General features: G+C 65.6%; 1 protein-coding gene across 1 annotated transcript in view; it reads left to right on the top strand.

Moving 5' to 3' along the window:
• Positions 1 to 14,149, top strand: part of LOC128086400 (SCO-spondin) — a 35,332-nt gene extending 21,183 nt beyond the window's left edge. Inside the window, exons 64-105 of the mRNA XM_052695006.1 lie at positions 501 to 659; positions 752 to 831; positions 912 to 1,081; positions 1,233 to 1,279; positions 1,365 to 1,565; positions 1,762 to 1,932; positions 2,027 to 2,209; positions 2,882 to 2,978; positions 3,088 to 3,311; positions 3,807 to 3,959; positions 4,654 to 4,820; positions 4,996 to 5,156; positions 5,248 to 5,468; positions 5,546 to 5,581; positions 5,667 to 5,840; positions 5,933 to 6,142; positions 6,243 to 6,410; positions 6,697 to 6,828; positions 7,440 to 7,680; positions 7,770 to 7,922; positions 8,359 to 8,405; positions 8,501 to 8,689; positions 8,757 to 8,903; positions 9,141 to 9,271; positions 9,638 to 9,762; positions 9,854 to 9,900; positions 10,149 to 10,370; positions 10,445 to 10,606; positions 10,679 to 10,795; positions 10,883 to 11,021; positions 11,141 to 11,343; positions 11,418 to 11,582; positions 11,657 to 11,784; positions 11,854 to 11,999; positions 12,099 to 12,145; positions 12,226 to 12,390; positions 12,634 to 12,842; positions 12,927 to 13,022; positions 13,534 to 13,594; positions 13,693 to 13,823; positions 13,906 to 14,056; positions 14,127 to 14,149. Of these exons, the coding sequence (XP_052550966.1) occupies positions 501 to 659; positions 752 to 831; positions 912 to 1,081; positions 1,233 to 1,279; positions 1,365 to 1,565; positions 1,762 to 1,932; positions 2,027 to 2,209; positions 2,882 to 2,978; positions 3,088 to 3,311; positions 3,807 to 3,959; positions 4,654 to 4,820; positions 4,996 to 5,156; positions 5,248 to 5,468; positions 5,546 to 5,581; positions 5,667 to 5,840; positions 5,933 to 6,142; positions 6,243 to 6,410; positions 6,697 to 6,828; positions 7,440 to 7,680; positions 7,770 to 7,922; positions 8,359 to 8,405; positions 8,501 to 8,689; positions 8,757 to 8,903; positions 9,141 to 9,271; positions 9,638 to 9,762; positions 9,854 to 9,900; positions 10,149 to 10,370; positions 10,445 to 10,606; positions 10,679 to 10,795; positions 10,883 to 11,021; positions 11,141 to 11,343; positions 11,418 to 11,582; positions 11,657 to 11,784; positions 11,854 to 11,999; positions 12,099 to 12,145; positions 12,226 to 12,390; positions 12,634 to 12,842; positions 12,927 to 13,022; positions 13,534 to 13,594; positions 13,693 to 13,823; positions 13,906 to 14,056; positions 14,127 to 14,149 (5,999 nt within the window). The remainder of the gene's footprint in view (positions 1 to 500; positions 660 to 751; positions 832 to 911; positions 1,082 to 1,232; positions 1,280 to 1,364; positions 1,566 to 1,761; positions 1,933 to 2,026; positions 2,210 to 2,881; positions 2,979 to 3,087; positions 3,312 to 3,806; positions 3,960 to 4,653; positions 4,821 to 4,995; positions 5,157 to 5,247; positions 5,469 to 5,545; positions 5,582 to 5,666; positions 5,841 to 5,932; positions 6,143 to 6,242; positions 6,411 to 6,696; positions 6,829 to 7,439; positions 7,681 to 7,769; positions 7,923 to 8,358; positions 8,406 to 8,500; positions 8,690 to 8,756; positions 8,904 to 9,140; positions 9,272 to 9,637; positions 9,763 to 9,853; positions 9,901 to 10,148; positions 10,371 to 10,444; positions 10,607 to 10,678; positions 10,796 to 10,882; positions 11,022 to 11,140; positions 11,344 to 11,417; positions 11,583 to 11,656; positions 11,785 to 11,853; positions 12,000 to 12,098; positions 12,146 to 12,225; positions 12,391 to 12,633; positions 12,843 to 12,926; positions 13,023 to 13,533; positions 13,595 to 13,692; positions 13,824 to 13,905; positions 14,057 to 14,126) is intronic.
• The last annotated feature ends 907 nt before the right edge of the window (positions 14,150 to 15,056 follow it).

The following is a 15,056-nucleotide window of genomic DNA, read 5'->3' on the forward strand; positions in this document are numbered from 1 at the left end:
TCCCCTCCTGCTGCCTCTGTGGCCCCTGGTGGCCGTGGCTGGATTGTGGCAATAGGAATGGGGGTCTCACTCGTGAACCTTTGCCTGGGGACCTGGCCCTAAAGGGAGGGAACTGCCCCAAAGGGAGGAATGTTCCTCAGAAGGGATAGATTTACCCTAAAATGGTGCAAATTGGTGTTCCAAAAATGGTTTTCCCTGACCAAAAAGGAAGAGTGCGCCATGGAGGGAGGGATGTGCTCCAGAATGGATTGGTGTGTCCCAACATGGGGGACCTGCTCTGAAAGGGAGAGACTTGCCCTAAAGGGGACAGATGTACCCAAAAAGGGAGAAAGTGACCCCAGATGGGGGAGACCTGCCCCCACAGGGGAGGGTCTGCCCCAAAAGTGATGAATCTGCCCTAAAACAAGGGGATCTGCCCCAAAGCAAGTTCCCAGTCATCCCATCCATCCCCAAGCCAATGCTATGGGTGGGCTCATGCTGACACCCCATGCCCCGGGCAGTGGATGGGCCCTGGACCCCCTGGACACCCTGGAGTGAGTGCTCAGCCTCCTGCGGGCCGGGCCTCCAGCGCCGGTACCGCTTCTGCTCTGCACACCCCGGGGTGCCCTGTGCTGAGCCACAGCCCCAGGAGCGTCCCTGCACCCGACAGCCCTGCCACAGTAAGTGCCTAAAGCTGAGAGCGGGGATGGGAGGTGGTGGGGATGGTGATGGGGGATCATCCTGTGCTGACGGCCCGTTCCCCAAAACGCAGCTCCCGACTGTACCGCCGTGCCGGGATCGGCGTTCAGCCACTGCGGGCCCCCCTGTCCCCGCTCCTGCGATGACATCTCGGTGAGTGGCGACCCCTCATCGTCCCATCCCATCCCCTCATCACGTCCCCAGCGCTCACCGGGGCCGTGTCCCCATGGCAGCACTGCACGTGGCACTGCCAGCCCGGCTGTTACTGCACCAACGGCACGCTGCTGGATGCAACAGGCACAGCGTGCGTGGCCCCTGAGAGCTGCACCTGCCTGGATGCGCGCAGCGGGCAGCGGCACCGGCCTGGGCAGAGCGTGCCACGAGGTGATGGCTGCAACAACTGGTGAGCGGGGCGCGGTGAGGGCAGCGGGGCACAGCATCCGCCTCATCCCCATTGTCATCCCCGTTGCCGTCTCGTCCCCATTCCCCATCTCACCCCCATCCCTACCTCTTCCCCGTTCCCATCCCTGCCTCTCGTTGCTCTCTGCCCGCAGCACGTGCACCCAAGGGAGACTGCTGTGCACCGGGCTGCCCTGCCCCGGTGAGTGCGGGGGTCCCCCGTGGAGGGAACGCGGTGTCACTGTGCAAAGAGATGCTGCCAACTGTCCCCCCCCCCCCACCCACAGTGCCCGGTGCCTGGTGTGAGTGGTCCCCATGGACGCCATGCTTGAGGAGCTGTGGGGATGAGGCTGCCACGCGGCACCGTGTCTGCTCCTGCCCTGCCCCACAGCAGGGGGGGCCAGGCTGCCCCAGAGGACAGGAGGGCCACGGGGACACCGGGATGCAGATGCAGCACCAGAAGTGCCCCCCCGTGCCACCCTGCCCTGGTAGGTGTTGGGAGAGGTGTTGGGGTCTGGTGCCACGCTCAGTGCCCACCATCACGGCCATTCTGGGGGTATCCCATACTCAGTGCCCGCTGGGCTGCCCCATGTCAGTGCCTGTAAGTTCTATGGTGGGGGGCCATGTTGGGGGAGCCATGCTGGGGGCGTCCCATGCTCAGTGCCCACCTCTCTCCCCTCACAGAGGACGGGGCCTGGGGTGCCTGGGGGCCCTGGTCAGGCTGTGGGGGCTGCGGGGGGCAGGCAGTGCGCACCCGCTCCTGCTCCAGCCCCCCTGCCCGCTTCGGGGGGCTGTCCTGTGCCGGGGAGGCACGCCAGAGCCGGCCCTGCCCATGGGCCACCAGCACCTGCCCAGGTGAGGCTGCGGGGTCCTGGGGTCACGGTCCCCTCACCGCTATATCCGTGTCCACCCCCCTGCCGTCCCCTCTACACACTGCTGCTCCCTGCAGAGTGTGGTGGCGGTCTGGTGGCCTTCGCCTGCGGCAAGCCGTGTCCCCGCTCCTGCGAGGACCTGCGGGAGGACACTGCCTGCATGGCCACCCCCCGCTGCCTGCCCGCCTGCGCCTGTCCCCATGGGCAGCTGCTGCAGGACGGCGACTGCGTGTCCCCGGAGCGCTGCCGCTGTGCATGGGGTGCGTGCTGGGGACACATGCTGGGCGGTGGTCTGGGTGTGCTGGGTGCAATGGGGTGATGGGGATGGGGTACGGGGTGCAGATTTGGGGTACAGGACGAAATGGGATTTCAGGGATGGAGTACAGACTGCTATGGGGTGGTGGAGTTGCAGTGTAGGTTGCATTGGGGTGGCGGAGATGGGGTGCAGGGATGGGGTGTATGGTGCAATTGCATTGCAAGCAGGGGGTGTGTGGTGTCATGGGATGGCAGGAACGGGGTGCAGGGTGCAAGGAGATGATCGGGATTGCACACACCATGCGTGGATGGGGTGCAGAACGCTATGGAATGGCAGGGGTGGATGTAGGGTAGTGTGGATGGGATGTAGAGTGCGATGGGGTTGCAAGGGTGAGGTGCAGGATACTGTGGGGCTGTGGGGATGGGGTACAGCATGCAATAGGGTTGCAAGGGTAGTGTATGAGGTGTTGTGAAGTGATGGGGGGTACAGGATGCAATGGGATGGCAGGGTTGGGATGCAGAGTGCTGCAGGGTTGCAAGGATGGGATGCACCATGCAATGCCATGGCAAAGAATGCAGGAACGGGGCTGTGCTGTGACACGAGCTGGGCACAGGAGGAGGGCTGGGGTGAAGGATGTCATTGTGCATCAGGTGATGTGTGCCTGTGCCCCCCACAGGACCCTCTGAGAATGGGAGCATCTGGGAGCAGGACGGGGCCGTCCCCATGCGGGAGCTGCAGCCTGGTGAGACCTTGCAGAGACACTGCCAGAACTGGTGAGAGCCCCCATCCCCACACCCAGCCCCCAATGGAGGACCTGTGGGACCATCCTGGTGCACAGGGGTGGCACGTGGGCCCCCCCTCACCTTGCTCCCTGTCCCCCAGCACATGCAAGGCTGGCACACTGCAATGCCGTGCAGAGCCTGGGTGCCGCGTGGATGGGGGCTGGAGCCCCTGGGGGCCGTGGTCCCCCTGCTCCCCCGGCTGCCACGCTGGCACCCAGCTCGCCTCCCGCCAGTGCAACAACCCCACACCCCAACTCGGGGGTCGGGGCTGCTCCGGGCACAGCCAGCGCCAGAGACCCTGTCCTGCCACTGAGGGCTGCCCAGGTGGGGGCTGCGGAGCACCCGGGGGGCATGGAGGGTAGAGGGGGTGTGGTGGGCATGGAGTAGTTGGGTACACAGGGACGTGGGATGCGTGGGGCATGTGGGGTGGGTGGGGTGTCAAGGGATGGCCCAGGGGTCGATGGGATGCACAGGGTGTGCGGGGTGCATAGGGTATGTGATGTTTATGGGGTGTACAGGGTGCATGGGGTGCATTTGTGGCATGGCTGAGGTAGAAGGGACTGGCACAGGGTGCCTGGGAATGATGGGGTGCCGTGGGGTAGTACGAGGTGGGGGAGACATGGATGGCGTGGGGTGGGGTGGGGATCCCTGCAGGGCACCCTGTGGCACGGTGCCATGCTCTGCAGTGCCGTGCTGCGCAGTGCAGTGCAGTCCTGCACAGAGCAATGCAGTGCCATGCGGTGCCACTGCTGCCACAGCCCTAATGACACATGGGTCAGGGTCCTTTGTCATCCCCATGCCCCTTCCCCTGCCCTGCAGAAGAGGAGCCGTGGGGCGAGTGGTCCCTGTGGGGGCCCTGCAGCGTTTCCTGTGGTGGGGGGGAGCAGCTCCGCCGTCGGGACTGCCCCCACCCGGGGGGGTGCCCAGGGTTGGCCCTGCAGAGCAAGACCTGCAACAGCCACGTGTGTCGGGGTGAGTGCTGCGCCCTGTCAGTGACACAGGTGGCACCGTGTGTGGGGTCCTCGGGCCAGCATTTGGGGCACAGGGTGGCTGCAAGAGCAGGGAGTGGCACGGCGTGTGCAGGGTGACATGGGGTGACACAGATTGGGTGGAGTGGCATGGGTGGCACGGAGTCCTTGGGGTGGCACGGATCAGATGGAGTGGAATGAGGTGGGTGGTGGGACATGAGGCGGGAGGATATGCATGGGACAGTACAGTGTCCTCGGGGGTGGAACTGATTACCTGAAGTGGCAACAGGTGGATGGAGGGGCATGGGGTGGCACGGTGTGCGCAGGATGCTATGGGGTGGCACGAGGTGGGAGGGGGCAGATGGAGTGGCATGATGTGTGGGGGGCAGCACAGGTTGGGTGGGGTTGCGCAGGATTGCACACAGTGGGTGAGGGGACACAAGGCGTCATGGTGTGCACAGGGTGGCACAGAGCAGCAGGGAGTGGGTGGAAGGATCTGGGGTGCACGGGATGGGACGGGGTGCTCAGGGTGGACAGGATTGGACAGGTTGGTGCCTGGTGGATGAGTGAAGGGGTGGATGGGGTGGCATGGCACCCGCAAGCCCTGTCCTGCACGTGAGCCAGAGCTGCAGCGGGGAGTCCAGAGGCTCCAGGAGCCCTCCCTGGGTCCAGCCCCACTCAGCCCCATCCCTGCACAGAGGCGGGCTGCCCACCGGGACGGCTGTACCGCGAGTGCCAGCAGGGTGAGGGCTGCCCCTACAGCTGTGCCCACCTCGCCGGCCGCATCGCCTGCTTCCCCGGGGGGTGCCAGGAGGGCTGCCACTGCCCCGCCGGCACCCTGCTGCACCACGGCCACTGCCTGCAGGTGAGCTCCTGCACCAGGGACCCTGTGGGTGCAGCCTCCTCCTTGCACGCTGCCTGGCTGAGGGGTCTTTGCTTGGTCCTCCTGTGCTCAGGGGGGGCTTTGGCGTGGGTGCTCCCTGGGGCTATGAGTGCTCCCTGCTCCCATGGGTGACCCCACGGATGTGTCACTGGTGCAGGAGTGCCCCTGCGTGCTGACTGCCGAGGTTCTGAGGGAGCTCCGGAACAGCTCTGCTGACCCCCAGGCAGTCTCCCCTCTCCTGGGCACCCAGGGACCCCCATTGGCACTGGACCAGGAGGTGCCACCCGGCAGCACCATCCACTCTGCCTGCGCCTCCTGGTGAGAGCCCGGCCCCCTCCCCACTCATCCTGACCTCCAAATCCCCACCCCATTCTCACCCCATGTCGTTGTCCCCCCCCCATTCTCCCAGCACCTGCCTCCACGGCCGCCTCAACTGCTCGGAGCCCGTGTGCCCGCGGGACGGGGGCTTCTCGCCCTGGGGTCCCTGGAGCAGCTGCTCGCGGAGCTGCGGGGGTCTGGGGGTGATGACGCGCCGGAGGGGCTGCACCAATCCCGAGCCCGCCCGGGGGGGCCGGGACTGCGCCGGGCCGCGCTCCGACAGCAAGTACTGCCAGAGCCCCGAGTGCCCAGGTGCGTGACGGCCCCTTGCCCCGCCGTGCCGCGGCTGTGGGATGCGGGGGTGACACCGCGTGCTCTGCTCCCCGCAGCCGTCCCCACGACGGAGCCCGGCCCCGGTGTCCCAGGTAAGGGCTGTGCTGCCGGGGGGCATCTGGGACAGGGAGGACCTCGCGGGACCCACCCGGCTGTCAGCACCCCGCTCCCGGGCAGGTGCGGAGGAAGAGGACGGTTTCGGCCCCTGGTCCCCCTGGAGCCCCTGCTCCAAGACTTGCACGCACCCCGAGCGCCCGGCCACCAAGACCCGCGAGCGTCCGTGCGTCAGGGCGGCCGCCTGCAGCGGGGACAGCTTCCAGGAGCAGCCGTGCAACCTTCCCCTCTGCTCAGGTCGGTCCGGCCCCCCCTCCCCGCGCCTTCCGCACGAGCTCCGCGCTGCGTGGCACGGCCGGCAGGCGCTGCCACCCCCCGCGTCCCCGCAGACGCCCCCCCGTGCCAAGGCGAGGACTGCGCCGGCCTGAACTGCTCGTGGGCGCCGTGGGGGCCGTGGGCCGAGTGCTCCCGCAGCTGCGGTGTGGGGCGGCAGCAGCGGCTGCGGGCGTACAGCCCCCCCGGCGCGGGCGGCCGCTGGTGCCCGGGGATCCTCAGCGCCTTCGTGCAGCGCCGCTTCTGCAGCCTGCAGGCGTGCAAAGGTGGGGGGCGGCCGGGGGGTGGCGGCAGCCCGAGGGGTTTTGCTGAGCTCCGGGTGGCCCGTGGGAGTGACGCCCGTGCCCTCGTGTCCGCCGGCTGCAGTGGACGGTGCGTGGTCGGCATGGAGCCCCTGGACCCGCTGCGACCGCATGTGTGGGGGGGGGCGAGCGGTGCGCAGCCGGTCCTGCACCCGACCCCCCCCCAAGAACGGGGGACAGCGCTGCCATGGAGAGAGACACCAACTGCGCCTCTGCAACGCCCAGCCCTGCGGTGGGGGGGAGTGTGGAGGGGTGGGAAAGGGGAGGGATGGGGGTGGGGGTGGGGATGGGGGCAGGAAAGGGAATGGAGATGGGGACAGGAACGGGGATGGGGATGGAGATAGGATGGATATGGGGAAGGGGATGGGGTCTGGATGGGGATGGGATGGGGATGGAAATGGAGGTAGGGATAGGGATGGAAATGGGAACAGAGATGCAGACAGGAGTGGGGATGGGGATGAGGATGGGGATGGAGTGGGACCTCAGCGCTGGTGCCGCTGACAAGTGCCCCCTCCCAGGTGACAGCTGCCCCCCTGGCATGGCCCTGGTGACCTGTGCCAACCGCTGCCCCCGGCACTGTGGGGACCTACAGGAGGGCATCGTCTGTGGGGAGGAGGAGCACTGTGAGCCCGGCTGCCGCTGCCCCAATGGTGAGTGCCACTCTTGTGTTGTCACTGCACCCCTGAGGGATCACGGCCTGGGAGATGCTCAGGGGTTTTGGAGTGCACTTGGTGGGTGTGAGTGGCAGCAGGGCTCCGTGCTATGTGTGTGCACTGCAAATGCCCACAGTGCTGGGAACGCATTGCAAGCACAGTCATGCACTGCAAGAACGCTTGCAGGCAGAGCTACACATGCACTACAAGCACATGTGCACTGCAGACATGCCCAGAGCTGGCTGCAGTGTCAACATGCTTGCATGGCTGCACATGCACTGCAAACCCACACGGTGCTGGGAGCGCACTGCAAAGTGCTTGTGGGCAATGCTGTGCAGTGATGGGCACTGCAGGTGCTCAGTGCTAGCAATGCAAACCTGCAGAGCTGCACATGCATGATGTGCAGAACTGCGTGCACACTGCAAATCCAGTGCTGGGCATGCGCTGCAAATGCAAATGCGTGTAGAACTGTGTGTGCACTGCCAACGCACATGCATGTACAGCTGCATCCTCCACGTCAGGCAGTGCATCCAGCCGGAGGCTGAGCCAGGCGTTGCACACTCACATGCACACACACAGGCTTCCGTGGTGACGCTGCCCTCCCGCAGGCACCCTGGAGCAGGACGGGGGCTGTGTGCCCCTCGCACACTGCGAGTGCACAGACGCGCAGGGCCGCGGTTGGGTGCCGGGCAGCTCGCATCGCGATGGCTGCAACAACTGCACGTGCCTGGAGGGCCGCCTGCGCTGCACCGACCGCCTCTGCGCCCCGCTGCGCTGCCACTGGAGCCGCTGGTCCCACTGGTCTCCGTGCAGTGTCACCTGCGGGGACGGCCAGCAGACGCGCTTCAGGTGGGGACGTGGCGCTGCCAGTGCGTGGCCAGGCACCGTGGGCCGTGAGGACCCGTCAGCTCCGTGTCCTCTGCTTTGTGCCTCGACAGGACACCCGCGGTGGGCTCATGGGACGAGGAGTGCCAAGGGGAGCAGATGGAGAACCGGGGCTGTGCCGCGGGACCCTGCCCTCCGCTGTGCCCCCAGGGCAGCTGGGAGAGGAGGCTGGGAGACACGTGGCTGCAGGGCGAGTGCCAGCAATGGTCAGTGCCCCAAGGAGGGGATGTGGGGTGTGCGGGGCTGCTCCTGCATTGCCTGCAACATGGGCGTTACCTACCCCGTGGGTACAACCTACCCTTTGGGTGTCACCCATCCCGTTGGCATCACCCACCCCATGGGCACCATCACCAGCCCCATGGGCGCCACCCACCCTACAAGTGCCCTGCTCCATGGGCACCACCTACCCTGCAGGTATCATCCACACCTTTAGTTACCTATCCCATGGGCATCACGTATTCCTTGAGCATCACCCACCCCATGAGCATCACCACCCCGTGGATACCACCCACCTCCTTGGGCACCACCTGCCCTATGGGCATCTCCTGCCCCATAAGCATCACTTACCTCTTGAGCATCCTGCACCCCATTACCATCACCACCCGCCCCATGCTCACTGATCCTTTTTATCCTCTCCTACAGCACCTGCACGCCAGAGGGCACCGTTTGCGAGGACACCGCCTGTGCCGGTGGGTGCCGTGCAGTCCCAAACATCCCCGGGGCTCTGGGGATGGAGGGGACCGGGTGACACTGTGGCCCGTGACGTGCCACCTCTCCATCCCAGGGGCTGAACACTGCACATGGAGCACATGGAGTCCCTGCTCCCGGAGCTGTGGCACCGGCCTGACCTCCCGGGAGGGCTCCTGTCCTTGCCCTTCCCCGGGTCCCCCTGGTGCCCTCTGCAACGCCAGCACCGGAGATGGAGCCAGAGCTCACCAGGAGGTGCAGGCCTGCTTCCTTCGCCCCTGCCCAGGTAGGGGATCAGCACGGGTGTGGGGCGGTGGAGCCATACCCATTCCTCACCCTCTGCTCTGCCATAGCTGAGTGTTCCTGGAGTGTCTGGAGTTCCTGGAGCAACTGCTCCTGCAGCTCCCCACTGCAGCACCGGCATCGGCACCGGCACGGCGCCGGCCTCTGCGTGGGGCTGGACGTGGAGCTGCGCACCTGCAACACCTCGGGATGCTCTGGTGAGGATGGGGATGGCAGGGATCTTCCTGCCCCAGCACAGCCCTCCCCACATCCTGCCCTTTCTGTGTGCTGCCTGTCTGTCTTAGTGATGCTTGGGGTGCCCCTGCCCTGGTCCTGTGTATCCCCATGCGCTCACAGGGGTGTCCCTTCATCCCTTCCAATCCCTGTGCACTCTCTGGGATGTCCCTTCCTGCCACCATACACTCCCCGCCCGCATCCTGCCCTTGTGCCCACAGAATCCAGCTGTGAGCCCCCCTTCGAGTTCCGGACCTGCAGCCCCCCCTGTGCCCAGCTTTGTTCCACACTGCAGCATCCAGAGCTGTGCCCAGCCCAGTCCCACTGCCTGCCTGGCTGCTTCTGCCCCCAGGCAAGAGGGGCACGGGGAGGGGGGGGCTGGAGGCAGCCTGGTGGGCTCTGAATCTGCTGGGAGGAGGGAGGGCTTAGAAAGAACCAAATGCCACCAATAGGACAGGAGAAGCTGCAGGGATGCCATGGGGACACTGTGGGGACATGGGGAAATACTGCAGGGACATTGAGGGGACACCGCATGGACAATGGGGGCATGCTGCAGGGGTGCTATGGGGACACAGTAGGGACACTGCAGGGATATGTTTTGGGGGCCCTACAGGGAGTTGATGGGGATGCCGTGGGAATGCTGTGGGATGCTTGGGGGCGCTGTGGGGATGCTGTGTGGATGCACTAGATGCCTCTCCACATCTCCGTGTCCTGGCAGGGGCTCCTGGAGCAGCGTGGTGCCTGCGTGCCCCATGAGCAGTGTGACTGCCTGCACACCAATGGGTCAGGCGGCCTGGTGACACTGTCCCCAGGGGACATCATCCTGCTGGGATGCAAGGAGTGGTGAGTGGGGCTGTGGTGTGCCAGGGGGGTGTCCCCCACTTGGGGGGCCAGGGGCAGCACCTGGAGCTCAGAGCTGTTTGTTCCCTCATAGCGTGTGCCAGGATGGAGCCCTGCAGTGCAGCAGTGAAGGCTGCCAGGGTGAGTACATCCCTCCTGCCCCATGGCTTCCATTTGCCACGTCCCCATGCCCCATGACTGCCACTGTGTGGCAGTGCCGTGTCCCCCTGTCCCATGGCTGCTGCCGTGCTGGCAATACCATGTCCCCATGCCCCGTGGCTTTTATTGCGTGGCAGTGCAACGTCCCCATGCCTCATGGCTGGCATTCTGGCAGTGCCACATCTCATGCCCCAACCATGGAACGTCCCAGCATCTCCATGTCCCCACAGGACTGCTTCCGCTGAGCCCCTGGTCAGAGTGGACGCCTTGCAGCACCTGCCTGCCCCTGTCCCCATCCCACCTGGGGAATGTCACACCACACGTGTCAGTGCAGCACCGCTACCGAGCCTGCCTGGACCCACAGAGCGGCCACCCTTGGTCTGGAGATGCAGCTGTGTGCTCAGCTGAGCTGCAGCAGCAGCGGCTCTGCCCAGACCCTGACATCTGCCAAGGTACCGCAGTGCCGCAGGACATGGAGGTGAGCAGCTCCCTGCGTCCCCCCCTGAGTGACACCAACATCCCTTAGAGCTGTGCCTCTGGAGCCCCTGGGGGCCATGGGGGCCCTGCCAGCAGCCCTGCAGCGGGAGTTTCCGCCTGAGGCACCGCCAACTCCAACACCTGGCAGGCAGCAGGCAGTGCAGGGGGGCACAGACCCAGAGCGAGGGCTGCAACACGGCCGTGTGCCCAGGTAATCCCCCATCCCTCCCCCACCCCGGGACCCCCACCCAGACGGGGGCTGACACCAGGCTGCTGTGCACAGGGGAGGATTGTGAGGAGCAGGGAAGGATATTCACCGCCGCCTGTGCAAACAGCTGCCCCCGCGCCTGCACTGACCTCTGGCAGCACGTGGAGTGCGTGCAGGGGGGCTGCAAGCCAGGTATGGCCCCCCCACGCACTCCTCCCTGCTTCCATCCACCCAGACACTTGCAGCACCACGGTGCCATCCCACCCCCCTGCCCTGCAGGGTGCCGGTGCCCACAGGGGCAGCTGCTGCAGGACGGGGTGTGCGTGCCCACAGCCCAGTGCCGCTGCGGGCTGAACGGGGGCAACGGCACCCGGGAGCTGTGGCCAGGGCAGGAGGCCACTATCGAGTGCCACAACTGGTGGGTGCCACGGGGCTCACGGCACGGGCAGGACCATGCTGTGCCCGTCACTGAGCCCCAGTGAGTGGGGGGTGTTGGGTGTTCTGGTTGGGCTCCATTCTCACGCAGCTGCTCCGCAGCACCTGTGAGAATGGCACCATGGTGTGCCCAGCACTGCCGTGCCCATCCTATGGGCCCTGGTCCACCTGGAGCCCCTGCTCAAGCAGCTGTGGCAGCGGCCGCACCTCCCGGCACCGCATCTGCGAGCCGAGCCCCGGCGGGGTGCCCTGCACAGCCAGCGGGATGCAGGAGACAGCTGAGTGCAGCCCCCAGCCCTGCCCTGGTGAGTGCCCAGCGTCGCCACCACCATCAGCACGGACACTCCTCGGGGTTGGCACTGAGCCCTGTCCCCTGCAGCTGTCTGTCAGCTGAGCCCCTGGTCCCCTTGGAGCCCCTGCAGCAGCAGTTGTGGAGGTGGCCGCTCGGAGCGCAGCCGGGAGCTGCTGGGGGGCGAGGAGGAGCCGTGCCCCATCCCAGCACTGCGGCAGCACCGCGTCTGCAACGTGCACAACTGCACGCAGGGTAAGGGCTGCACAAAGCGGGGAGCCTCGAATTGGGGGGGTAGGGCTTACTGATGGCTGCGTCCTCGCCCGCAGAATGTCCCCACAGCCAGGTGCTCAGGGAATGTGCCAACACCTGTCCCCACACCTGCGCCGACCTGTGCCCACAGACACAGTGCCTCCCACAGCCCTGCCAGCCTGGATGCGCCTGCCTGCCCGGACAGGTGGGGCTGTGGAGCTGCACGGGGCTTCTGGGGATGGGGCAGCAGCCTCAGGCTCTCCATCACCCACAGGTGCTGCAGGATGGTGCCTGCGTGCCCCCTGAGGAGTGCCGCTGCGCGCTCGACCCCACCATGCCTGGAGTGCTCAACCTGTCACGGGAGGAGCAAGAGCAGGAGCACGCACCAGGCAGCCGCCTGCAGCACCGCTGCAACACGTGGTGTGTGCCCCCAGCCCCACAGCATCACCCCACAGCAGGGGACACTGAGCTGGGTGGTGCTGGGTGCTGGGTGGGCGCTGAGCCCCTCTCTGTCTGCAGCGTTTGCATCCGTGGCACCTTCAACTGCTCGCAAGAGGAGTGCAATGGTGAGGGCAACCCGTTCTCATCCCCGTGCCTGCGCCGTGATCCCTGTGCCACAGCCGGGCCTTGCTCACTCCCTGTGCAGTGGATTGCCTGTGGTCCCCGTGGTCGCCCTGGTCCCCCTGCTCAGTGACGTGTGGGATGGGTGAGCAGCTCTCACACCGGCACCCGCTGCGGCAGCGCCTCTATGAGGGGGCTGAGTGCGTGGGGCCCCCCGTGCGCCGGGCTGCCTGTCACCTCCCTGACTGCGGTGAGTGTCCCTGTTGTCCCCAGGTACGGCTGTGGCTCATCAAGCTGCTAAGCAGAGCATGGGGGAGCGGTGATGGGGTGGGTGGTGAAGGAAGGGCGCAAGCCGTCACCGTGGGATGCTGAGGCTCTGGGGGTGCACGAGCACCTGGGCGGGTTTGTCCGCCACCAGCCCTGGCCACTCCGGTCTCCACATGCTGGGCTGCTGCACGGCCGGTGCTGGTGACACATCCCATGCTGCTGGCAGCCTGCCCAGAGGGGGAGCGCTGGCAGGGCCCTGCTGTGTCACCAAGCTGCGAGCAGAGCTGCAGGGACATCCTCGATGAGGCCCCTCCAGGCTGCACCCCTTCCCCATCCCCTGGCTGCACCTGTGAGCCCGGCCGCTACCGCAACAGCAGTGGCCACTGTGTGCCCTCTGCCCTCTGTGAGTGCCTGCACCAGGGGCAGCTGCACCAGGTGAGCAGGGCACAGCACCTGGGGGTGCCCAGGGATGCCTAGAGGTGCCCCCACCTCACTGCTGAGCTCTCCCCCCCCCCCCAGCCTGGCAGTGAGTGGCAGGAGCAATGTGCCAGGTGCCGCTGTGTGGATGGCAAAGCCGACTGCACCGATGGCTGCACGCCGCTCTCCTGCCTCGAGGTACAACGCCACTGCCCCCCGCTGCACACCACTGCCCTTTCCATCCTCCTCCTGCCCCCCACTGCCCCTTGGCTCCCTGATGCCTGAGGGCTGCAGCACCTTCCCTAAGAGGACGGGCTGAGGGAGCCGGGCTTATCCAGCCTGGAGAAGAGAAGGCTGCAAGGAGACCTCATTGCGTTTAAAAGTGAATTATAAACAGGAGGGGAAGCATTTTTTTATGAGGGTAGGCAGTGGTAAGACAAGGGGGAATGGTTTTAAGCTCAAAGAAGGAATGTTTAGATCAGATGTCAGGGAGAAGCTCTTTACTATGAGGTGCTGGAACAGGCTGCAAAGAGAGGCTGTGGTGCTCCATCCCTGGAGGTGTTCAGAACCAGGTTGGATGGGGCCTTGAGCAAGTGTGTGTAGAGCCAGATAGAGATTGGTGGCCCTGCCTGTGGTGGGGGGGTTGGATCCCTGGGGTCCCTTCCAACCCAAGCCGTTCTATGGTTCTATGATGCTGCTGTATCCACAGGGTGAGGTGAAGGTGCGGGAGCCAGGACGCTGCTGTCCCGTCTGCAGGATGGAGTGGCCGGGTAAGGGCCTCAAGGGGAACCCCCACTGTAGCCCCTCTCCCGGGGACCCCCCTGGAGCCACCTATGGGGGCATCACTGCTCTGCCCCCCTCCCCGCAGAGGAGCCATCCTCCATGTGCCGGCGCTTCACCGAGCTGCGCAACATCACCAAGGGTCCCTGCTCACTGCCCAACGTGGAGGTCAGCTTCTGCAGCGGCCGCTGCCCATCCCGCACCGCCGTCACCCCCGAGGTGGGTCTGTGGGCACCGGGTGCCGCCCCCGTTCCATGGGCACAGCACACGAAGTCAGTGCCGCGGCGCTGTGCCCACGCAGGAGCCGTACCTGCAGACGCTGTGTGAGTGCTGCAGTTACCGCCTGGACCCCGGCAGCCCCGTGCGCATCCTCAGCCTGCCCTGTGCGGGTGGCGCTGCCGAGCCTGTCGTGCTGCCCATCATCCACAGCTGCGAGTGCAGCAGCTGCCAGGGTGAGCAGGGATTGGGGCACAACCCGGCCCTTGTTGCAGCCCCGGCCTCGCCTCATGCCCTGTCCTGCAGGTGGGGATTTCTCCAAGCGCTGATGCCCGGAGGGAAGCTGTCCTGCTGCGTGCCGTGGTGGTGGAGGACCCCGAGGCATCCCCCTTTCCCCTCTGTACTGCAATAAAGCTACGAGCCTCCACCTAAGCTGTTCCTTAGTGGGAGCGAGGATGGGATGGAGAGGTGGCAGGGGACAGCTGGGGACGGAGATGGCTGCACGGTGAGGGTTGGAGGTGCTCGAGGGGCTCAGGGGGACCAGGGCAGGACGAGGAGAGAGCAACATGGCCAGGGGTCCTTGGTGCCTCCTAGCAGCGGTGCCCTGCCATGCCGTGGTGCCCTGCCATGCTGTGGTGCCGTGCCGTGCCGCAGTGCAGTGCTGTGCAGCAGTGCCTTGCTGTCCTGCGATGCCTTGCCATCCCATGGCACTGTGCTGTGCCTCAGTGCTGTGCTGAGCTGCAGCACAGCAGAGCTTTGGCTGAGCCATGGCTGGTGCTTGGGCAAGGCACAGAAAAGCTGCCCCAGGCTCAGCCCCCACAGGACCAGAGGTTTGTTTGGGGCGGATTCACAGACAGGGCTCAGCACTCCTCCTCATGCCCCAGAGTCACAGTGGGCTGCCACCAGCTTGGCGTGGGTGATGCAAGGAGCTTGGCATTGACAAGAACATCCTTGAACGAACTGTTGGGCTCCTTAGGTGTCCAATTAGAGGGAATAACTGCAAAATCAGGAACCTTAAACTAGTTGGACAGAACGGTATGGAGATGGGAACTCAAACCCAAAAATGCTTCATCAAATGTGAGTGAAACCCACTGCAAGAGTGGTATGAGGGGAGAGAACTGGATGTGCTTGAAGCTCCCATGAATTCTGAGCGATTCCTTCCCAGCAGAGGGACTGATGGGGGGAAAAAAAGACATACAGCACTCATTTCACATGGTGGTGAGGCACTGGAACAGG

This window comes from Tympanuchus pallidicinctus, unplaced genomic scaffold (assembly GCF_026119805.1).
Source record: "Tympanuchus pallidicinctus isolate F22 unplaced genomic scaffold, pur_lepc_1.0 scaffold3, whole genome shotgun sequence".
In the NCBI taxonomy this organism is placed as follows: Eukaryota; Metazoa; Chordata; class Aves; order Galliformes; family Phasianidae; genus Tympanuchus; species Tympanuchus pallidicinctus.